Genomic DNA, 26,036 nt, shown 5'->3' with positions numbered 1-26,036 from the left:
ATTTCTCCTCGGCCTGGCTCTCCAGTAACAGCTGAATATATTGGTCTCGCTGTTCTTGTCCATGCTGCAGGACGGCCCGGTTAGCATCCTCCATGTCCCTCAGTGCATCAAGAAAGTCACAGTCCCTTTTCCTTTTCTCTAAGTAGAAAAATTGCACTGAAACACATGGAAATTAATACACAAGGCAACCATGAAACAATAGAAACCATCAATTAATTATTTAAAGTGTTTTCACTACAAATAATGAACAATTGTTTGCCCAGCTTGAACAATGCCCAGTGTGCCATTTTTATCATGGGCAATTTAAGTTTACAATTAAAAACAACAAAACTACTCAAAACCATTAAGGATTACGCATCAGTTTTTAAATATATACACATTTTTGTCAGCTTTATACCTCTGCGTGTGTGTGTTTCGGCAGGAGACACGGGGTTAACGTACTGGTGACCGCGGGGGAAAACACGCTGGTCTCCGTTGCCTGCAATTCATCAGGGCCACTCGTTACACCTGGAAAAGCACGTTGAAAAAAGTTACTGCAACGTGTTTAAACACTGCAACAAGTTTAATAGATGATACCAAGATGAGATATTTACCTTCAACCCACTCGGATTCCTGGATGGTTTCCAACAACGCACTAGCCGAGTCTTTCGTTACCGCTGTACCAAAAAATTTCTGTCCCAACAATACGCCGGTCGGAACCGCTCCGGTTGTTATCCTTTAATTTCTTGTAATCTTGTCTTAATTTCTTCAACTTCTCTCTGCACTGTTTTCCAGTGTGACTGGAACCGAGTCGATATCTTCAGGTAACGTTATACCTTTCCATTGCGGGTCGCCGTTTCCAGTTCCCGCTGGATGTCCTCCTCCGCTTACATGCTCAATAAAGCCGAATAAATCGGTCAAATTTTTTGTTGAACTCCATTGTTGCAAAGAAAATATTTACTGAACGCAGAACCCACGAAACCCACCTCGCAAAAGACTTGTAAATATGGCGGTGGAAAAAAAAATGCTGCGAGAGCTCAACCAATCAGCATGTTCAGCGCCCAAGTCCCACCCCCGAAAGTTTGCGAACTTTTCAAAAGTACCACCTCGCAAGCAGGGCCGTTTGGAGGGGGAAATATTTACCCGGAACTTAATTTAGACCCTGGTTCCTGCGGTCGAAACACACCGTGTTCCCCCACAAAGTTCCTGGTTCCGGGGTAAAGTTCCTGCGGTGGAAACGCGGCTTAAGTGACAAAATAACACCAACATTTTCCTATTTACATGTTGAGATGTGTATAGTTACATCGTGTGCTAAGACCGACGGAAAATGAAAAGTAGTGATTTTCTAGGCCGATATGGCTAGGAACTATTCGCTCAGTAATAATCAAGGAACTTTTCTGCCGTACCATGAGTGCAGCGGCGCAAGGATATTACACAGCACCTGAAAATTGGCTAACTTCCATCAACATAACCAACGTGACAACCTGCTTGCACACAGAAAGAGTGCTGGGGACTATTTTTTTAGGCACTGCGTAATATCATTGCACTCATGGTATTGAGCAGTAGGCTTGCTGGAGCCATTTACCTCCAGTCTTTGTGCTATGCTAGGCTAGCGGGAGGGTGCGTCAGACAGAGATATGGCACGCACGGAGATGAGAATAGTATTTATGGACTTATCTAACTCTGGGGGATACGTGTAACCCTCCTACACAATTCCAGTTATTTATTTTTTTATGTGCATGGGGAATGAATTTGTGAGAGGTTACTTGAATTGAAAATCGGGATGTATTAACAGCAACTAAATTTTTTTATGCAACTCTGGCTAGAGTGTAGAGAGGCCTGGTTAACTTGAATACAGCTATACTGTGTTTGTTTGTTGTGTTTTGCTGTGAGCAATAAACTCCCATGCACATATAATTTGCCACTATAACCCTTATTTGCAAAGTTGAAACTAAAATCACAATCACATTTCAATCACACACACTTAAATATCAGACCACAACGGTTGAATGTTAAACTCAAAATGTATTTATATTGTTGTTGGTTTTTTAGAACTAGATGAGTTAACCTTTTAACATGCCTTCATGTTCCAAATTAGATACAATGAACAATACCCCGGGGTTTTTTCTTTTATGTCTCAGTTTTGTGGTACCACAACGTTGGCGCGCTTGTTGGAGCTCAGTTGAAACCGTTCCAAATAATATGGTCCGTACTCACGATTCCTCGATACCAGAAAGATTATAGTGACCGTCTATCCACTCTGATCCGTCCAATGGTGAGATACGCAATGATGAAACCCATCCAGAAACTCCGTCCGTTCATGTGCAAACGCAACACCTCCCGCCTGCAGCGCGAATCCTGAGCACATCTATTGCAGCAACATGGGTGGCAGCCTCTGACGCACACTAGCCAAAAGTCCACAAGATTAAATGAGCTTAACTATTTCTTGTCCAAAATGTCATTTTCATTTTAGTTCACAATGTCCATACTCACTCAGAAACTCGTGGCAAAGTGGATTCCTGACTATATAGCAGCAATTCCCACATGGCTAGTTATTAGCAGTTCGCACATGGTTGACGTTGGCTTCACTTCAGAAGAATCTCCGTGATCGATTTAACCAGCTCCAAACTAAACTCACTCTCCCGTTTTAACCAGGTTACACAGTGACAAAAACCAAGAAAAATTCCCCCTTTGGCTCTCAACTTTGATGATCAGTAATATATCAATCATACAGAACTTAGAACTAACTTTTTGCTCATAATATCTCTCCGTTTTTTTTTTTCTCCTCACTCGTTTTTTTCGTCCCGCCCCCTTTAACAACCCGATAGGTTGCCCAACTGCTCTCAGGATGGCTCTGATTGGATAACAAACAAACTGACAGCTAGCCATCCAATACAAACAAAATGACAGAGGGTTCAAAGGTTACTCACAACAGAGGATATTTCAACACCTCCCCTTTATAACTGCGTTAACACATATTAATACAAAAATGTAGTTACACACCAGGGACAATAGAACTGACCCATACTTCAGAATATCTTGTATTTCTGTTAACCAGAACATAAAATAAACAATATATAAAATTAGCAGAGCGCTACATTCTCCCCCCAGAAAGAAAATGGTCATGCCCTCATGACATGTCTAACACCATAAATCACATTCAAGAAAATAAACACATTTTCTTAAAAGACTGTGTTAGGAAAATGACTAACCTTCCCCTTAACCTATCCATTTGTAAAAATAACTTTTATATCTCTTAATAGGAGATAGGCCTAAAGAATCTTTCTGGTCATTTACCTCAACTACGGTAGCACTATGTGTACCAACAGCTACTGACGTCGGGGTCCCTAGAAAGTCATAAGTTAGTCGGGTTGGAACTTTCTTTAGTCTCTGAGGTCGAGTTGTCTTGTCAGGACTTTCTGTTATACCGCTTAGTCTCTCAGCTATTTCGTCTGACATCTGTATTTCTGTGTCTCTGTCTCGTTTCCCAATTTCTGCAGTCACATTTTGTACCAGATGGTCATCCTCCTCCACGACGGCAGGTTCGTCAGCGGTCTCATCCATTTCTGAGTTACTTGTCAAAACAGCCAGATCCAAATCCAGATTAAAAGGCTCACAGTAGTCAATGTTTTGAGGTTCTGATCCTTGTAACTCTCGTGGTACACAATAGTCATGCCATACACCCATCTCATCATCTTCGGAGTCAGATGCTACCTCCCTCATATCATCCTGTTCAGGCACTGGTAAGCAAGGAGTATCATTGTTCTCTTTTCTCTTTGCTTTGAGCCGCTTGCTGGCTCTCCTTCGTTTCGGGAGCTCCTTGTTCATCTCAGGCCGCAGCTGCACTTCCTTTCCAATCGGCAGAATGTGATTTCGGTGCAGTATTTTTTCAGGCCCATGTCCACTCTCTGGCTTCAGTTTGAACACGGGCAAACCAGGCAGTTGACTCTCCACAATGTAAGGGGTATCTTTCCACCGATCAGCAAGCTTGTGCTTCCCTTGTAAACCCAGGTTTCGGATCAAGACCCTGTCCCCGGAACCTAATGGACAGAAACGAACTCTCTGATCATAGCGTTGCTTGTTCCCTTCATTTTTTTTATCTGCCATCCTCTCAGCCAACTGATAGGCCGCTTGAAGCTCACGTTTCATGTTTTTGACATACCTCAAGTAGGATTGTGTGGAGGTGCCATCACTTGAGACACCGAATGCCACGTCTACTGGCAGCCTGGCTTCTCGTCCAAACATTAACAAATATGGAGAATAGCCTGTTGACTCATTCACTGTGCAATTGTATGCATGCACAAGATGGCTGAGGTGTTTACTCCATTTACTTTTGTCTTGTGTCTCCAAAGTTCCAAGCATGTCAAGAAGTGTTCTGTTAAAACGCTCAGGCTGTGGGTCACCCTGAGGGTGGTAGGGAGTGGTCCTGGATTTCTTTATGCCAAGCATGCTCAACAGTTCATGGATAAGGCGACTCTCAAAATCCCTGCCCTGATCTGAGTGCACTCTTCTTGGCAAACCATAGTGAACAAAGTACTGTTCCCACAGAACCTTAGCGACAGTCGATGCCTTTTGATCCTTAGTTGCAAAAGCTTGAGCATACCTGGTGTAATGATCTGTAACTACGAGCACATTGCCGATATTTCTGGAGTCAGGCTCAATCGTCAGAAAGTCCATACAGACGAGATCCATCGGTCCATCACTGTTAAAGGTCCCATGGCATGGCATTTTTCTATTATTTTATAGTGTTTCCTGAGGTGTACTTATATTGTTAGTATGATTTTTACATCATAAAATGTCATAATTTAGAAATAAAAGGCATTTTTTCTATACTGCTGTTTGCCCTGTGGCTGACTGCCCTGCTTCAAGAGGCGTGTCTGCTGTGAGACTTCAGGAAAAACGCCCACTGTTGTGATTGGCTGACATCTTTGCATTTTATATGAGCGGAGGGGGCGTGGTTTAACGAGGCACGAGCAGGCACGAGTCTGCCAGAGACAGATGGACCTGTGTTCACTTCACATCAGTTCTCTCAGCATGTCTCAGTTCAGGGTGAACTGTTGTAGTTACTAGAATATACTTCAGGTTATTAGTTTATTTCTAGTCAGAGGGGCTGTCACTCATGTCAGAAAGTTAGTAAATTATGGATCAGCGCTGACTCGAGACGCGAACCGTTTAGAACGATTCAGTCCGATTTGGTGAACTGGTTCGGTTCACTAAAAAGAACCGATTCAAAAGAATGATTCGTTCGCGAACAGGACATCACGGAGACGGAGCGATTGCTAACAAAGTTATTTATAGTAACTACTGAGTTATGAGAGCGTTGTCTGTCAGCGCGAGTTTATTGTGTTTGTATCTGAGAGTTCTGAATAAACACGAGTCCCAGTCACACCGAGTCCTCTTCATCATTATTCTACCAACTTTGTAACACATGCAATGTACCATTACAGCGAGATGAACGAGTTAGTAAGTTTGATTAAAGCATTATTTCTAGATATGTTCCAATCATATGAATAGCGTCAGTGATGCGCATTGAGTAACTTACACAGCGCAAACAAAGACACAACAGCAGTAATCGAATGTAATCCAGTTTATTGTGGGGAAAGCTGGCTAGCCTAGCCCAGATACCCTCACGCTTACCCCCCTTCTGCTTAATCTCACGCCGCGTTTGGTGCCTCCGCTGTGGGCCAGATGCAGTACTGGGGGTCGGGGATGTTGAAGGCCGAGCTTCGGCGTGTGTGAGGTTTATCTCTAAAGATGTTACTGCTGATGTTAAACAGAAAAGACTGTATGCACATTTTAGAACAGATAGACGCGACGAGGACGTACAAAACACTGACTCACAAGATAGAAAACACGAAAACACCGTTCTGTCGGGAGAGAGAGAAGCCGCAGCGTGTGCACGAATAATAAATAATTAGCTACACATCAGAAATCAATGATCACAGATCAGAAGGAACTGAAGAAAGACTTCTGTTTTCATTTGTACATCCAAACACTGAGAAACTGCCAGTTCACTCGTTCACAAGTAACGTTAATGATCTCGAGCGCTTGCATGGGCGTGCCAGATTCTCTGGGCGGGGGAAAGGGAGGAAACCGTTCCTGCTTGGACGTCAAACCAGGAGGCTTCAGGATTGGCTAGTCTGGCCTGTCATTTTCTCAAAGGCAGAGAGAGACAGCCAGAACTCGGGTTTACACCGATCAACATTTCTATCCACTTGGGGACAATATTCAGGCTAGGGGAACTCATATTAATGTTGAAATACCTCATAAAATGAAAATTTCATGCCATGGGACCTTTAAGATGTGACAACTCAGCAGCTCTTTTAGGCAGCGTCTTCCTCTGAATACACCTCGGACAGCTCTTGCAGTATCGTTCAACCTGAACTTTCATGCGAGGCCAGTAAAACCGCTCTCGTATCAGCCCGTATGTCTTGTCAATTCCCAAATGGCCCGATTGGTCATGCAACGACTGGAGCACAGTTGGTCTGAACTCTTGTGGGAGCAACAGCTGCTGCCGAACTGGTTTGTTTGGTGGATGGCTCATTCTATACAACACAGTCTTTGATCAATAGCTTATCCCACTCTTTTAACAACAATGACACATCAGGATGTTTCTCTTTGCTGGCGTAGTTGGCATTCTTCTGAATGATAGCACGCCACACTTCTCCAAGGCATGAGTCTTTCTGCTGAGAATTTGAGATTTCTGCTGTGCTCAATTTGGGCAACTGTTGAGTGTTCAGGAAAGACAAGTTGCAATAGGCTCTGGGCACCCCGTCTTTGGATGAGCCCATGAGATCCACAGCTCTGCACCGGCAACAGTGAGGTACTCTGACTTTGGACATGTGACAGACAGCTTGGACTGTGGTGGCAAGCAGTGTTTCCTTCTCATGTGAAGCATTTTGATTCGCATGAGGACGGCGTGATAATGCATCCGCATCCACGTTCTGTTTCCCAGGCCGATACTTCAGACTAAAATCATATGTTGACAATTCCGCCAACCATCGATGACCTGTTGCGTCCAATTTAGCCGTAGTTAAAACATATGTTAACGGATTGTTATCAGTGTGGACCTCAAACTTAACTCCATAGAGATAATCATGCAATTTGTTAACAACAGCCCATTTTAATGCCAGAAACTCGAGCTTATGCGTGGGATAATTCTTTTCTGCTGGAGAGAGGCTTCTGCTGACAAAAGCAACTGGGCGCAAACCTTCTCCCTGATCCTGATAAAGGACACCTCCCAATCCTTCTCTGCTTGCATCAACATGCAGCACATATGACAGTTTTGGGTTGGCGATTGCCAGCACAGGCGCCTCTGTAAGACTTCTCTTTAAAGCCTCAAAAGCTTTCTCACAGTCTTTATCCCACCTAGCACCAAAAGTCTCAGAAGGATGATACCAATCTTTTGTTGCTGTGCCTGCTTGTGCTTTCCTCTGCTCTTCGATGTTCTTTTTTTTCTTTGTCACTTTCCCTGTCTTTCCAGCCACAATGCAGCCCTGAAGCAACTGGTTGAGTGGATAACAGACTCGGGAGAAATCCTTTACAAAACGTCTGTAATATCCACAGAAGCCAAGGAAGGAACGAAGAGCAGTGATGTTTTCTGGGCGTGGCCATGATTTCACAGCCTCAATCTTTGCAGGGTCTGTAGCAATGCCATTCCTAGACACAATGTGGCCAAGGTATGTAACAGAGGGGCAGCAGAACTGACATTTATCCAAAGATATCTTTAATCCTTCCTCCTTCAATCTGTCGAGGACTTTAAGAAGGCGCTGCTCGTGTTCCTCTAATGTTCTTCCAAAAACAATCACGTCATCCAGATACACCAGCACTTCCAGTAGATTCATATCACCAACAGTCCTTTCCATAATCCGTTGAAATGTGGCCGGGGCCCCACAAATCCCCTGCGGCATCCGTTCAAACTGATAAAACCCTGCTGGGCAAGTGAAGGCTGTCTTTTCTTTATCAACAGCAGCTAAAGGGATCTGATAATAGCCGCTTCTGAGGTCAAGCACACTGAACCACTGACTACCACCAAGGCAGGACAAAGCATCTTCCACACGAGGGACTGTGTACTGGTCCGTAATCGTTCTCCTGTTTAACGTCCTATAGTCCACACACATTCGTATGGTGCCGTTTTTCTTGCGAACCACAACTATTGGAGAAGCATAGGGGCTTCTAGATTCTGAAATGATTCCGGCCTCTTTGAGATCATTCAGATGCTTCCTCACATCCTCCAAATCACCTGGTGGTAAACGTCTAGAACGTTCTCTGAAAGGTCGATCATCTGTCACCCGAATGCTGTGTTGTGTGCTCTTTGCACAACCCACATCGAACTCACTGCAGGAGAAAACCTCTTTTCTCTCCATCATCTTTTGACAGAGTCGCTCCTTCCACTCAGGAGGCACAGAAGAATCACCAAAGTTGAAAGAAGACGGGGACAATTTAGGTGTTGACAGCTTAGGACCCTCCTTTTCAAGAACTGTGTTTATTACATCTACAGGGAATAGATGAGCAATAGGAACTCCACGTTTTAATGTCACATTATGACTGGAAACATTTCTCAGGGTGACTGTGATGCGACGACTGTGAACAGCAATGGACTTTTCAACAACCGGCATGACCAGAAGCTCTTCGGGAAAACAATCCTCCTCCGGACGGTCTATGAGAACAGCTTGGCTAGAGAGACCTCCAGGAAACTTTGGAATACCAACAACCGTTGCAGCGCCGCCGGGTGGAATAGTGAAAGGCTTGTCTCGTGTGAACCAGATTGTTCCTTTTTTTATCTCAGCTGTGTCGTCAGGAGTTTCCTGAAACTTTTCATAAGCTTCTTTTATTACTGGATGAACAGACAGGGTGTTAAGAAAATGATCTCCTCCATGTGTTTTGCATGAATGGAACAGTCTTCGAACTATAGAGGTGTTTGTGCCGACCACGACGGAAACATCCCCTTTCATGACCGGGTCTGGACACACAAGCACAAGTGTTTCTACGGTCTCAGCTACTCCCACTACATCTCCAGTAAACTCAAGCTTCAAGCACACGTAACCATTATATGGATACTCCTTTGCACTGAGGCCCCAAATCTCCAGGCACTCGATAGGGGTCAAAGGCAGGTGCTTCAGATACTTATCATAAAAGGAGCGATACAGTAGGGTAACTTGAGACCCGCTATCAAGTAAAGCTTTGGCGTAAATGCCCTCAATTTGCACTGAGACAATAGAGCTAGGTCCAACTAAACCCTCTGGCAAGTTAGCCATCTTTTCTGGTAGCGTGTCACACCTTGTGGAACGTATCTTCCCCGGAGCGTCAGGCCGTTCCTCTACTGAGCCCCTGGAAAGTTTCCCGTCGGCTGTTTTATTTTCAAGAGACGCTTGTTCACTTTTCTGAGATTTTCTGGGTTTTGACATTCCCGCTGGAAATGACCATCTTCACCACATCTGTAGCAAAAGACATCAGCACGATACTGAGGTTTGGGAGCCCTCTCCTTCACACGTGTATACGAGTTTCCAGTAGCTTTCTGGCTGGGGTTCTGGTCTACCTGCTGTGCCACGCTTGCTGATGCAGTCACGGAGGCAGAAAGGAGGCGTGCAACATCAGTCTTGAGACCTTGAAATTCTTTCTTTAGACTCTCTATTGCAGGATCTTTCTCTGCTACGTCACAAACTGGCGCAGGCTCTGGCAGTACATGTACAACTGAGGCTGTAGCACACTCTGCACGTCTACCAATAGCTAAAGACGTACCCTTCTTCACCATCGGTCTTTCAAGGATCATCTCCTCTTCTTCTCTTACATCCCGAAGCAAATCAGTAAAACTGGGAGGAGGCTTGAGTTTGTAAGTCAGTCTTATACGAAGGGCAACAAGGTCATGAGGCAGAGAACCTCTAGCAACTTGATCAATGCGCGCTCGGTTCATGTCAAACACTTCAATTCCACCTTTACGATGGACTGCATGCAATAGTTTGTCTAATCTGAGTAAGTAGGCTGATAATTTCTCACCGTCTTGCTGGAGTGTATTACGAAACCTTACCATGAGATCAGCTGCACTGTCTGTGGTTCCAAAAGCTGTTTCAAGGACTTTAAAGTAGTCATTGGCAGTGGCCTGGGGATTAGTGACTCTCAAACCTCGGACAATATCTGCTGCTGGCCCTTTAAGACTCTCAGCTACTCTCTGTCTCTTGACAACATCAGAACATTGCCACTCGTCCAACATGTGGGTGGTCTGTTCCGCCCAAGCGTCATACTCCTCTTCTCCATGTGGAGTGGGTTTCATTCCTGAGAACATGCGTAGCTTGCGATAGCCCGGTCCATCTACAGGCGTGGCTTGACATTTTTCAACTAGTGAGGAGATGGCATTCACCAGCTTTGTGTTCAGGTCTGGAGCGATGGGTGGAGCAGAAGCAGAGGTAAGTAAGCCTGTGACATCAGCTAGTGTCTTCCCTTCATTTGCTAAGAATGACAGCAACTTGGAATGGAAATCTCCTTTACCAGGTACAGGAACACTCTGGGTCTCAGTAACATTCACTATCCAAGGTCCAAAGTCATCTCCAGCTAGTAACTGTTCAGGTATGTCAGTCTTAGTTATTTCCTTAATAGTTTCGACTAAAACTAACTGGCTTTTACTGAAGTGTTCTACACACCTTCCTCTTATTTTACAGGGACCGAAAACTTCAACCTCATCCAGTACCTTATACATAGTCTCATCAGTGACACCAAGTGACACCCTACTAAGCACAAAGGCTTTACCTGCATCAATACCTTTGTCTTTACACCATTTGAAAATCTGTTCTGAATCCATGTTATATTAGCTTTACATGCGGAAAAAAAAAAAATCCTCTGAAACACACACTAGTGGCTATAGGCTATTAAGCTACCTCATTTAGGTTTATATTTTATAAACCTGCTCACAAAACAAAACAACAGTAAACAACAATCCCGGACGAGCCCCCACGTGTAACCCTCCTACACAATTCCAGTTATTTATTTTTTTATGTGCATGGGGAATGAATTTGTGAGAGGTTACTTGAATTGAAAATCGGGATGTATTAACAGCAACTAAATTTTTTTATGCAACTCTGGCTAGAGTGTAGAGAGGCCTGGTTAACTTGAATACAGCTATACTGTGTTTGTTTGTTGTGTTTTGCTGTGAGCAATAAACTCCCATGCACATATAATTTGCCACTATAACCCTTATTTGCAAAGTTGAAACTAAAATCACAATCACATTTCAATCACACACACTTAAATATCAGACCACAACGGTTGAATGTTAAACTCAAAATGTATTTATATTGTTGTTGGTTTTTTAGAACTAGATGAGTTAACCTTTTAACATGCCTTCATGTTCCAAATTAGATACAATGAACAATACCCCGGGGTTTTTTCTTTTATGTCTCAGTTTTGTGGTACCACAACGTTGGCGCGCTTGTTGGAGCTCAGTTGAAACCGTTCCAAATAATATGGTCCGTACTCACGATTCCTCGATACCAGAAAGATTATAGTGACCGTCTATCCACTCTGATCCGTCCAATGGTGAGATACGCAATGATGAAACCCATCCAGAAACTCCGTCCGTTCATGTGCAAACGCAACACCTCCCGCCTGCAGCGCGAATCCTGAGCACATCTATTGCAGCAACATGGGTGGCAGCCTCTGACGCACACTAGCCAAAAGTCCACAAGATTAAATGAGCTTAACTATTTCTTGTCCAAAATGTCATTTTCATTTTAGTTCACAATGTCCATACTCACTCAGAAACTCGGTGGCAAAGTGGATTCCTGACTATAAAGCAGCAATTCCCACATGGCTAGTTATTAGCAGTTCGCACATGGTTGACGTTGGCTTCACTTCAGAAGAATCTCCGTGATCGATTTAACCAGCTCCAAACTAAACTCACTCTCCCGTTTTAACCAGGTTACACAGTGACAAAAACCAAGAAAAATTCCCCCTTTGGCTCTCAACTTTGATGACCAGTAATATATCAATCATACAGAACTTAGAACTAACTTTTTGCTCATAATATCTCTCCGTTTTTTTTTTTCTCCTCACTCGTTTTTTTCGTCCCGCCCCCTTTAACAACCCGATAGGTTGCCCAACTGCTCTCAGGATGGCTCTGATTGGATAACAAACAAACTGACAGCTAGCCATCCAATACAAACAAAATGACAGAGGGTTCAAAGGTTACTCACAACAGAGGATATTTCAACACCTCCCCTTTATAACTGCGTTAACACATATTAATAAAAAAATGTAGTTACACACCAGGGACAATAGAACTGACCCATACTTCAGAATATCTTGTATTTCTGTTAACCAGAACATAAAATAAACAATATATAAAATTAGCAGAGCGCTACACTGGGAATAAGATAAAGTCCCACAAAGTCGGCGAGTTCCTTTAATCATACAATGTAGGCTGGTTTATAATCACTGAGATCCCAAATGTGAGGTAGTAAGGGGGGTTCGAGGGCCTACTCCCCCGAGAAAATTTTGATTTCCATGATCTACATGTGCATTTTAAGATGTTCTGAATGGCAAAACATTAGATATCCATAGCTTGAAAACCATGTCAGTGGGCAGATATGACTGATTAAGTTTTTCCATTTTCGTCAGTGAAGACAGTAAAATATATGTTTAACTGATATTTATATGTTTTATGAATCATTTTCATAGACATGTTAATTTACTGAAGGCTACCAGGAAAGCTAGTTAACTAAATTTATTAAATTAATTCACAATATGCACACATTCATTACTAATCTTATGCCCACAGGCTGAAAAACGCTGAGGTTTTTTATTTACTGAATGCTACAAATGGAATTACATTAATTTACAATATGCACACATTCATTACTATTAATCGTATGCCTAATCTGAAGAAAACGGCTTGGTTAAAATTTCTTGTTTGTTAATTATATTATAAATATTTATTAATTTGCCTGAATATTTTTGTCATTTGTTTAACATTTCTGACTTAAAGAAGCAGCTGTCAAATATGAAATGTTTAGTTTAGCTACTTACATATCTCGCACTTGACGTCGAGTTGTGCTGCTAAAATTCACGCAGCCTCGGCAGCATCTGTGCGTACATAGATGCTCTGATTTGATTGGTTTTCTCAAAAATGTGGACATTGACGAGCGGTGACAGACCAATGAGGCTCAGATCAACGCACATACCTCTGCTGCGGATTGAAGAACACGCTGATTAAAAGATGGGACGAAGCCGAAGCCTCCTGCCAGTTTCATAAGTTATAAAGGTTAATCACAATTTTTTTAGGGGGGCTGGGCAGAAGTTTAGGGGGGGCTGAAGCCCCCCTAAAAAGGGCCTAGTGACGCCCATGGGTTTGTGTACATTTTATTTGATCTAAATTCGTTTTTGTGCTGTTTATTGTTTAATTTTATGCAAAGCAACATACAGGGGTATGGTTACGTATGATACTAGGATGTTAAAATATGTCCTCAGAGCTGTTCGCTGTTTATGGGCAGGTTTTGGAGTTTGGCACAGCATATTTCAGCTATAACGTAGGGCGGTTGGTCAGAAGTTAAAAGGTCTCCCTGCTCAACATGATACAAGCTCCGGCACGAGATCCAACGCCGTTACAGGATGTTTTTAACCCAGTGTTTTTTAGAGTGTCTAGTAAGAATATATAGTTAAATAATTTTACTCCATACTTATTTAAGTAAGTACGATGTAACTACGTCACCTTAAAATAAAATAAACAGCATTTTAAAATGTATTTTTGATCAAATAAATGCAGCCCTGGTGAGCAAAAGAGACTTCTTTAAAAAACATAAAACATCGTACTGAACCCAAACTTTAAAACAGTAGCCTACTGTAAATTTGAGGGATTTCTGTAAATGTGATAACTTAGAAATATAATTTAGTAACAACAATATTAATGTTTGCATGAATGAGTATAGTATCATCAAGTATCCATGTGCTGGTTGTTGCCTTCTGTGCTGCACAAGCTTGTAGAGTCAGGTTTCTTTGCGCACTCCGCACAATCACTCTGGTCCTGCTGAGAGTGTATGCTGATGCAGACTTTATATCCATCTTCTCATATCTCCGTGGTATACCATCCCATTCTTCCTCGCTCCAGCAGATGCTGCAAGGTCAACCATCTTCAGGAGCCATGGAGACTGTCAGACAGCTTTGGTTGGCACCCGGGGAGGTCTTACTTTGATTATTTCAGGCAGATGACAAGCAGCATTTGGTGCTTAAACCGTGGAAAGGGATTCAACATGGCATCAAGTCTGCTGTTTCCAGGCTGTTGAGAGAGCCTTGAACATGCAACAGTAGTAAGCAGCACCCCTAAGGGTCCCCCTCGCGGAACCAGTCATCACAGATCCTGTTACAGCACACTTCATAGGGATAAAGCTGCTCTGAGTGCAGCCATAGAGACAAGAGGAAGTGAGACAAGTGGAAGTGAGGCAATTAAAGGACAGAATGAACGGGGTCACGGCAGAAAGAGGGAAGCAGAAGTAGTGCTTGGGGCACATCCCGACAGACGTAATGCGCTCTTTTTTACACTCCTCTGTGTTCCAATGTGCAAAATATTGAAAGCTTTAGGCACTCTGTGCCAAGTCGGTAACTCATGCCACAGTTCTGAGAACAGCTGCGTTCTTTTTCAAATACTGTATGTAGTAGGCTTTTGGTGGGAGTTGGCTTTCCTTTGCTATCTCTCCCTCATAGAAGTCGTTCTTTAGATTTTTCTCTGGCCATGTGCACTGATACTGTACATGTGTGCTTGATCTTGTCCTTTACATACACAGCAATTTAGCTGATTCATTTAAACTTTGCCGTGTGTACATGCCAGAGGTGTTTTCTCTGATAATACAGAATGCCTTCTCAAACAATATGAGAAAATAATCACCACTATATAACATGATGAGATCTCTTGAGCTGTGTTAAACTAAAGTTGCAATTTCCTGCCATTCTCTGCCTGCGGTGTTGGCTGAGGATTATTGACTAATGGTCCAAAAAGAAGGTGACTATAAATAACAGGCCAGTTTTAAGAATAAAAGCGTATACTTTACGATAAGGTTTCATTAGTTTACATGAACTAAGAATGAACAATACTTTTCAACCTATATTAAAATCAAAAGTTGTTTTTGTTAACATTAATGCACTGTGAACTAACATGAACAATCAACGAATGTATTTTTATTAACTAACATTAACAAAGACATTAATAAATGCTGTAACCAATGTATTGCTCATTGTTAGTTCATGTTAGTTAATACATTAACTAATGTTAACAAATGAGACCTTATTACTGTATTTTTTAGGGCAAAGTATAAAATGTTATATAGCACTTTAAAACAACATGACCAGTGCTGCACATTAGACGTAGTGCAAAAACAAAAATACCATAAAATACAATACAAAGTAGTAAGAAAATAAATAAATTGTATTAAGAGATGATTAAAATGTAGATGTGTGGGAAAGGAGTAAAGTATTACAAAGCCTTGGTGCCAGTACTGAAAAGGCTTTATAAAGGTTTTTAAATGTGACTGTGGAACAGTTAATGACATCTGAGAGGAGGATCTAAAAGTTCTTTGAGAAGAAGATCCAAAATATAAATAAGGGCAGGTACACACAGAACTTTAAATAAAATCTTAAAATCATTTCTGTATTTTACTGGCAACCAATGAAGCAAGGCTAAGACAGAAAACTGCAGCATTTTGTACCAGTTGTAAGCGCAAAAGTAAGGACTGATTTATTCGACATATAAAGACATATAACACCCCTGTTTTTGTCGGATCATTGCATTACCCCTGTCTGCTTCTGTTGGAGCTTGATTTCGCAGATTCAACATGTTGAATCAGCGTTTGTCTGGTCGCGGATTGGAATGTCTTAGAAGTGATGTGCAGTAATCTGGTGATAGTCTGTGTGGGTTGGCGTCTGTTGGTGCAGTGTGAAATGGCCTTAAAGTGTAAAAAAAAAAAACAAGCCCATAACTAAATGCAGTCATGTTGCTCTCCTGAGCTTGTCATGTCATGTTGTGGCCTGGTCATTTTGACCGGAAGAGGGGGGCAAAATCCACAGCCAGAGATTTTTGCCTCCGTTGGTAAAACATTTTTTGCCAATAACCATTGAGTATTTCACTTTCAGCGGTTAGTGATGAGAAAAATTACATTGCAGATGAGGCTTGCCTCCCTTGGTATATCAACCAATCATCGTAGAGATGTTAATTATGTGAAATAAGTTTGAACTGCTACTGCTGACAATGTACCAGCTACCTTAATAATGGAGAGTAGAGATATTGAGCATTTGATCAGCAACAAATTTATCAAGCTACCATTCGAACAGCAGCTACAAATTAAAAATGAAGGAAGAACCTACGTCGAAAACTGGACATATAGGCTGCAGCGATCAGCTTCAATAAACAGCCGAACATGCTCTTTTAACGCAGATATTTAAAAGAACAGAAGTGCTGTTCCATGCGGCTTTAACCAAGAAACCGAAACATCAAATGGGAGATGAACTGACGTTTCACTAAAATAGCCCAAACCCACAGAGGGGACTCCTCCTCTTTGTCTTAAAGGATGGGTCTTGGCCTGTCTCTGAGCAGAGACAAGATAGCGTTATGAGTCTGTTGCTGAGCTCAGACTGCTCTTGCTGATATAGCTCCATGGGGAGTTCTTGCTCATTGCGGCTGCCAGGCTGGATGAACATGTTGATATGATTACTGGAGAGGCCTTCAGGCTGTCAAGCTCTTTATCTGATTCTGCTGAGCTCTGTTTCCTCCCCTCTGGCCCTGTCTGTTCTTGACTGACCTACTCACAGAGTCCATTCACAGGGCCAGTGATACATACACAGTCACTTGGGAAAAAATTACAGAGGAAACCAATGTCAAGAATGTGCCTGGGACATATTTCATCTTCAAAATCAGAAGAAAGAAAGAAGACATTTTATTTTACTTGGAAAAAAAAAATCTAAGCCAGTTAAGTTTTTTTTCTTTACATTTTGCCATTTTTTTCATAACATTTAAAGGGGTGATGAATTGAGAAATCAACTTTCCCTTGAGCTTTTGATATATAAACGGTCATGGTAATATGAGAATATCCTGTAAATTGCAGAGCTGAAAACTTCCTTGTTAGTCAAAGAAAAGCTTTTATAGACACCAGGCCCAGGAAACGACAAAGTGGGGATCTATGACGTCAGAGGGAGGCAAGCACCGCCTCAGCAGAAGAAGATCAACGCCTACTTCATCACTGCCTGTTTAGCCCCGCCCACCGATTCACGCATGTAACATAGACTTAGTGTTAAACCTTCCAGCTACAAAGCAATAAACATGCCGTTGAGGATTACAAAATATTGTGCAGTGACTGGGTTCAACAGTAATGCAACATGTAAGTAACTGTTCATTCTAATGCCTGATCTGAAATGTGATAATTCATGTACAGTCAGATGTTCTTTGTCTGTGTGTCAGTAAATCAGACCAGTGACTAAACATCAACTTGCGTTGTTTCTCTTAGTAGGATGAAAATAATCTGTTATTTAACAGTGATTCAATTCTATAAAGAAAGCGATCAAAGAAAGCTCCCTTTGCAATCGTTTTAGAAGCACACGCTGAACCTGTCAATCAAACAGTAGAGTTTATCAATGACGTGTTTATCAGTGACTCCCGTTTTATTTAACAAATCTTTTAACTATATCACGTTTGCACTGTTAGTGAAGATGAAAGCATTCGCTAGTGTACCGAAACTGAGTTGCAATGACAAGATCGCTGCTTTCCTGCGCTCAGCATGTGTGTGATCGGCTACAATGATCATCACTGCAACCTTTCATGCCACGATCTTAATATAATGCCATAGATCTAAATATAATGCCATAGAGCTAAATGTAATGCAACACTTTTCACGATTAGTTAACCATGAGAGCTGTAATTGTAAAAACGAGCTAAAAGAGGGAGTAATACTATATTTCAAATGCAAAGACGTTAGCCAATCACAGCAGTGGGTGTTTACACTGAAGTCTCCAGCGGACACGCCCCTTAAAACGGAGCGTTCAGAGCAGAAGGCTAAAATCAGGGTAGGAAAAAGGAAAATTTATAAATTATGAAAAAATTTGATGTAAAAAGAATTCTAACATTATAAGTGCACCCCAGGAAACATCATAAAACAATTTTAAAAACGCAGTTCATGACCCCTTTAAGGAGGGGTTTCTATTGAAGTTTGTTTCTGGCATGGAATAAAGAAAAAAAAGAAAAAAGGTAATAACTGCGACTTTTATCTCACAATTCTGACTTTTTTTCTCAGAATTGTAAGATATTAATGCACACTTGTGAGTTAAAAAAGTCAGAATTGCTAGATATTAACGGTCTCACAATTCTGACTTTTTTTGGACAATTGCGAGTTTATATCTTGCAAATCTGACTTTTTCTCAGAATTGCGTGTTAAAGTCAGAATTGCATATAAACTCACACTTGATGTTATAAAGTCGTAATTGCACGTTTATATCACTCAATTCTGAGAGAAAAAAAGTCAGAATTGTGAGATAAAAGTCGCAGTTATTACCTTTTTAAATTTTTTTCTTTACTCCATAATAAGTCACAATTATCTTTTACATTTTCAGTGTAAAAAAAAGTGTATATACTGTATCTATATATATATGCAACACACACATATATATATCCTCCTGGGACCCACGAATAGACTTTTGTCCACTGCAGTGGACGTTATATTTTAGGGAATTTCTCTGACATCATACATGTCACATGTCACAGTCTGGATGTCCTTTAAAGAGCACATTCGGGGCTTTGGAGAGATAATAAATGTTTGGAGGTTTCACCAGGACAACAACAACTTCTTGGTCTTTAAAAATGGCTGACATTAATATTTTGCACTCTTATGGAAATATGATAATATTTTTTAATTATAATTTAAATCGGATTAATTTTCAAATAGTTTGTTATAAATCAACATTTCAGGAAAATGTTATGGGGTTTCTGATCAAAATATGACTTTCTGTTACAAAACAGGGCATTGATTTAATAAATGACCACTGTAGAGACGCCAGGACTCAAATCATGTTTATCAGGCATTCTGGAGACGAATAGGGAAAGAAATTACATATCAACATTCCTATGAAATTTTAGATATTATTATGAAAAAGTTGCCAATTATTACTCCCATTATTACACTTCTATTTTCATTACATGTTGCACCAAGAACACATTAATATGCAAATTACATGCAGCGTGTAATGGGAAAATCCAAGTATGGTCATTTTACCCTCATATTTCATGAAGTAAAATGGTATATCAATGCATTCCATTATATCTTTCATAACGTCGTCTTTAAACAAAGTTTGTTTAAAAAAAATCCTGAAACCTAAAACTGTATTGGTGAATTAAAATTAAATCCCACTGTTTTTGCCTATACATGCAATTTCATGTCATTTTATTTTTTAAACAACTCCAGTCCTGGTGTCAACTGCAGAGGACATATCATAACATATGAATAAAATATCATTTTTCAAAAATGTTTTTTTTTTTCCATTTGTTTCTTATGCTCTAAACAATGTAATGACATAACAAAATACTAAATTCAAAACACTTTTTTTTCTGGGTCCCAGGAGGATATATATATATATATATATATATATATATATATATATATATATATATATATATATATATATATATATATATATATATATATATATATATATATATATATATATATATATATATATATATATATATATTAAGGGTGTAACGGTATTCGTATCAAACCGTTTCGGTTCCGGTTCCGAATGCAATCTTTAACAATTAACAGTCAGCTTGTTTTAACAGACTTCAATCCGAGTTCCCACAAGAACATATTAAGTATTGAGTCCATTTTATCATTAAATTCAAACGATAAATACAGTTTTGACACTCTTTAATGTGACGTGACTGTATAGGCGCTGTATAGACGCCTCAGTTCAACTTCAAGCGTCAGCACGCGAGTGAACGCGATCATCTCTTCCCAAAGAATAAACATAAATTAATATCTCTTAAGGTATGTTGAGGATACATTACAACTTACTGAAATATATCATATGTCGTGTAATTGCTCAATCTGTGTTTCACATGTGTTTATAGTGTCCACAGCTATTAGTTCACAAGAGAAATCAACTCTTTCGCTAAATATATGCACTATAGCCTATACATGGGCGTCGGAACCATTGTATGTGGGTGGGACAAGAACTTGGGTCAAGTGTGTGGGGTGGAGAGATACCTCCCTGAAATGACTTTTTTCAGGTTGGGATGTCTGCTATTGGCGGGTTTAACACGATGATGGATAAAGAAGAGATGGGTCGTTGCCCGTTGATCACGCCTCTTGTGGTCTGATTGGTTGAAGGACTATCCAATTGCATACAGAGTCATTTGAATTATGCTCGTTTATCAGGCCTCTTGTGCAGTAGAAAATACAGAGCAGACTCCCCAGACCAATGTTCAGTCTTAAATTGAGCTTGGTCTAGTGATAGCCAGACAAGGTGAATGACTGAAAAATGTTTAAATAAAAAAACAGAAATGTATATTGAACTATACAAAATCAAAAGTATAGTATACAGATGCAAAATTAGGGAGGAAATAAATTGGAGAGGGAAATGCGCATAATTGTCTAAAACAATTGTGTTAGAAAATTTAAATAAAAGCCAAAATAATAAAAGCCCATTTTTCTTAGTGAAAAAATAATATCTTACAGTTTTGTTTTGATGTGAAATGTGTCCTGGATTTGTTTTTTGTAAGATTTTCCCAACTAGAGCAGAATGCATGCTCATTCATTACCTTACAAAGCCCCTCTCAGATTTTCAGACACTCGCCGTTTTAATTAAGTGAATGAGGGGGAGGAATGCAGTGGAAAGAGGGAGAGAGGTCAATCAATGAGTAGGAGAGTTGAAAGAGAGTATGAAACAGCCCTGGAGAGGACTCCAAAGAGATGGAGGAGGATGAGAGACCTGGCTCATGAGGGTTGGGGGATGACGGACCAGATGAAGGTGGGCAGAGAGGCGAGGAGATACAAGGACAACCTCAGTTTGTGTATGACAGAAGTCACATTCTCATGAAATCTATAAGAATTAACAGTTGATTCATTTTCTGTAAGAGTGTTAAATCAATTTCTATAAGAATAACTGACTGTTAAATTGATTCATATAATGATTAGTTGAATCTCTTTTTATACTCGCAGTGAAGATGCGCAATATTCACAGAATACACAGATGCGCTGGGTATGTTTAAACAGCAGTCTGTGTTTATGTTTTGCAATACTAGGCCATATATCTATTCTGTTTCCACAGAAAGGGTTTAAAACTAGGGTCGGTCTGATCTCAGAGTCTTTTGCTGTAATAACAACAAGATCAAAAGAGGGAAAGAGCACGAAATCCTCCACTTCAAGTTGAAGCACAGAGGGTCTTTTTTTATTTTTCATTACTGAGCAGAAATAAGAGTCACGCTCATTATTGTTTTCTTTTATTGGGGGTCTGACGTATTGGTCTGATTGATGCCTGTTACCACAGCAACCTATAAGGATGACTTATATATATATATATACACACACACACATACATAACTGTATATTCAGCCCTTCACTAACTGCCGAGCTGTCAGCGAATGTGCGACAGAGCCACATGATTCTGGCTTTTAAATCAACTTTGTTTTTCTATTTGTTAAGTATGCATGAGAAATTAAACATTAAACATCATTTATAAACTTTCTCTCGAAAATATCTTTCGGGAAAGTTTGCTGTGTGCTCATTGAAAATTAATAAAGTGTCTCCGGCGCGATGCAGAATGCAAATTACTCCATGTTTGAACTGTTTAGTAAGCCTTGTCCATACTTTCTCTGCTAAGCTTGTGTGTCAGCCAGGGAAACGGAGGTGTAAATAACAAGAGAAGATGCCAGACAGCTCAGTTTAAAAATGTGATGGGCCTGCCATAATGTATAAATACTTTGCCAGTTAAATTATTATTTTATTGTATTTTTTGTTTTAACTTGTCTCAGATGTTCCTCCAAAAATTCCTTTGAAGAAATAAACATTTTTCTCCAAAATGTAAATAGCATATCTCAGATCTTTTGATTTTTAAGAATTGATGAGAACTATTTAAGTTCATATTGAAATATCTGCAGACTTACCTCGATGTATTTAGTAAATGTGTTGAAACTAATGGAGATGCAACTGGGGTCATCACTGGGGTATTTTTCAAGGAACAAACATCTGAGAAGGAGGATTGTTGTGCATCCTTTATTCCCATTGCTGTCTAGGAGAAACGGAAGATATTATAGAGGTCTCATTTGTTATTTATATGGGTTGCAGCTTTAATGCAGCAGCCATTGCAAGCATAGAGCACTGCCTGTAATGCTTTGCCTTATTGGCTCCTGTGAGTGTCTAGGGTTTGTCTGCTTCACAGGAGGGGAATATTCCTCATGTGCGTATTGATTGGCTTGATGAGCTCGCTCTCTACTACTCCAGACACTTATTTGCTCCCATGTGTTTTGCCACTTTAATTAAACTCTTGATTTAATGCTCTCACTCCATTGCTCTCTTCACTTACAGTACAGTACATTGGGGGAGGAATGTGTGTGCATGTGCTTGTGTGTCTGAGAACTATTCCAGAACCAGCTATCGAAAATACAGATCTTCTACCAAAAGTCCTGATGGTATATCAGATGAGACGATATTAAATAGTTGTTGTTATATGTGACCCCGAACCACAAAACCAGTCATAAGGGTCAAATTTAGATTTATACATTTGATACATTATATTCATTATACATCATCTGAAAGCCAAATAAATAAGCTTTCCATTGATGTATGGTTTGTTAAGATAAGGAAATCGCCTTTTAAAGGTGCTATAAGCGATGTCACACGTTTTTTAGGCCAAAACATTTTAAGTCACATACAGAAAACTTCTCCTCACTGTCCGCTAGCTGCCTGTCCCCTGAACACACTGTAAAAAAACACGGTCTCTGTAGTCAGCACAAGCTCCACAAACGGCAACAAAAACAAGCTTGGGCAGTCTGGACAACGAAACATAATAAACAGTGCTCCAGCCAATAACCGACAAGAATGATTTGGGGGTGGAGGTTTGGGGTTAGTGCACGTGCATGTGAAGGGGGTGTGTAGAAGAGAGAATCATAAAGAGGGAAGTTCGAATTATATGATTTTGATATGGCCGACACACGACCAAAGAGACAACGTTCTGATGAACAACTTGCAGCGAAAAGGAGAAGGAACGCGCAAATTCCCGAATTTACATCGGAAAAGCCTTCGAAACGTGGCAAGAACTCCGGCGGCAGAAGGGCTTCCAATCAGGAAGCACGGAGGGGAGGGGGAGGAGGCGGAGGGAGGGTCTAACTGGCCTCTGTTTTGTTTGACAACACTTCAAACGTCAACAAGAAGTTACTCCACCCAGGATCGCTTAGAGCACCTTTAAGTTGTCTAGATGAATTCCTTAGCAATACATATTACTACTAATACTACATTTTTATATATATTTACACTGTAACAAATTTCTGTAGTTTTCACAGCATTATTACTGTAAAATGAGCAAATACTTACTGTAGAACCTGTATACAGCATGTTGCTGTAGATCTGCAAAGCATCATGGTCTTTTTTCAACGGTGGGTAAATTCTACAGTAATTTTTTCCCCCCTGTGAATCACAATACAGCAATTTCTAGAAGATTTTTTTTTCAGCCAAGGAAAGCTACGAGATTTCCCACTTTCATCTGAATTTTTTACTTCAGAAAGGTAACATAATTTATTTCCAAAGTTTACTCTGGTAAAGTCACCTGTTTGTTCAACTTTAAGAGTGCACTGAGAGAGAAAAGAGTAATGAGCAGCACACTTCGTAGTAAACGTCTCATGTTGTGTGTGCATTTTATAATTTTATTACCACAAATATATATTTCTGCATGATTTCGATATATTTTCTAATCTGGCAACATTTGATAACGTCATTAGTTTATAGCATTGTTAAATAAAAATTAAATTGGAATTGTGTGTGTGATCTCTTTTGGTGCAGATACGTCACATAATATGATCACTTTTTTTTCCTGTCACCACTTGCGCGTGAGGCAGTGAGCCTAGCCTGCCGACTCTCGACGGTCTCGAGCTGAAAGAAAACACAGCTGAGGTAGGCTACGTTAGGCCTAATACTTAACCTATTTTTTCATAGTGATTCATCATGATTTTTCTGAACGTAAACCCCCAGAAACGAGATTGGTGAAATGCTATTCAAACTTGTGGGAGCATGGCATACAATAAGACTTATCTTACTGTATTAAGATAAGTCTTATCCGGCAACCAGGCCCGTCGCAAGGGGGGTGCGAGGCCCTGCGCGAACGTGATGTGCGAGGCCCGGGTGTATATTAACTGGGGTCTACTGTTGCTATAGTGACAAACAATTTGTTGTTTGTGTGGATATTTAAAAAAAACCCAAAAAAAACCAAAAAAAAAAACACGTATATTCAGTTTAACAGCAGGTTCAAGAAGTTAAACTGTGTAACTGAACTGGGCACATTTTGACGCTAAAATTATGTTCTAAATTATGAATGGGTTAAACGCGTTTGCAAAACAGCCTGAATCCACTTGAATTCGTTTGGACTGCTCTCTCACTGAATCATCAGAATCGATTTCTCAGTCGGTAAAATAAACAGACAGTATTCAGAGGACCAGCGCTGTTTTTCAGTATTTCCTCTGTGAACATGCGCTAAATGGATCTCTGACAGTGATGCACGGGTCAATGTATAAACAACCCGCACCCGACCGACGTTTTCAACTAACCCGCCCGCAACTCGGACCGCAAAAAAGAAGAAGAAAATATTGTACCCGACCCGCATTTTTAAAAAGTAGTAACGTTAAATGCTCATCGTAGCGTCATTGGGCCATTGAGAAAATGTTTCAGGCCCTGGCGCGGTGCAGCGGCGAGAGTAGGCATTTCTTGAGGCGGCCCATCATTTTCCATTTCAGCTGTCTAGATGCATATTATTGATGAATGCGATGTTTATGTTTCGACCCTGCTTGAAGAATTCATCAGCAGGTCAACTGAGAGAAGGCAAACTGTTATTTTTCTGCTGTATGATATAGCCTAGTGTTATGTAGGCTAATATAAGCTTGATTTATTCATTTATTTCGTTTAATTTTCTTAACAATTAAGATGCTGCATGTGTTTATCCAGTCTAATCGAAGTGTGTGTCTCTCCCCCGACTTTCCTAGCAAAAATCCCGCCCCCTCTCAGAAAATACATAAATCTGACTTTACTGAGCTATAGGCTATGCGTTTAAAATGGTACAATGGCATTGCTCAGTTCAACGTGTTGGGAAATCAGCATTTATTCAAAAGTTAATAGGCTAATGCTCAACATTCAAAAGGTAAATAAGGATTTATTGACGACCCGACCGACCGCGACCCGAATATCATTAAAAATATTTTTGGATGACTCGTAACCGCAGGCACCCGCTCATTTTGGATCAACCCGCGCATCACTGATGTCTGACAATTTCGTTGCTTTTTGCAGTTTTCATATTTAAAAACGTTTTAAACGTCTAGAGATAGAGTAGCTTTAGCTACTCGTTCTGCGGTGCCATTGCTCTCACTGGTGCTCCGACAGGTGAGTAGCTAATAGTTAGGCTACGCTTATTTAACTTTAATAGTGTTAAATAAAAAACCTTTTGTGCATACTGTCAGATGAAATGCAAGCGTCCGCGCTTTCTCCGTTCATGCAATAAATATGCATCCTTGAATGAGCGCGCATTTCTAGCGTAGGCCTATTTACTTGAACTTCTTAGGTAATATCTATGGTTTGACCCATTTCAGACATGGCCAAAATCTGAAATTTGAATGGACTGGGAATAAAACTCTATGAACTTGACGTGGGCTGCCGCGCTGACTGACATGTATGCGCATTAAATCACCGTCACACATACAGTCTCACGCACAGAGAAATAGGCTATTGCAAGTTACTGCATAATACATTTTTAACAAGCAGAATAATAAGGCATCACGATACACACTTTTAGCTATGTTTTATAGTATTTTGAAGGACAAAAACATGAACTTTAACTAT

At 40.5% G+C, this 26,036-nt stretch overlaps 2 protein-coding genes across 2 annotated transcripts in view; one reads left to right on the top strand and one right to left on the bottom strand.

Annotated features, from left to right (window-relative positions):
* tmem121aa (transmembrane protein 121Aa) overlaps positions 1-26,036 on the top strand; it is a 56,961-nt gene that overhangs the window by 21,650 nt on the left and 9,275 nt on the right. The window lies entirely within an intron of this gene.
* LOC307136748 (paraneoplastic antigen Ma1 homolog) lies at positions 9,299-10,774 on the bottom strand (the record flags this gene model as incomplete). Its single annotated transcript, XM_079833995.1, has 1 exon — positions 9,299-10,774. The coding sequence occupies one exon, from the start codon at positions 10,772-10,774 to the stop codon at positions 9,299-9,301; it is 1,476 nt and encodes a 491-aa protein (XP_079690121.1).

The sequence above is a fragment of the Gobio gobio genome (genome assembly GCF_949357685.1).
Source record: "Gobio gobio genome assembly, chromosome: 13".
NCBI lineage: Eukaryota > Metazoa > Chordata > Actinopteri > Cypriniformes > Gobionidae > Gobio > Gobio gobio.
The sequence above is the reverse complement of the archived record's forward strand: the minus strand, read 5'-3'. Positions and strand labels throughout refer to the sequence as shown.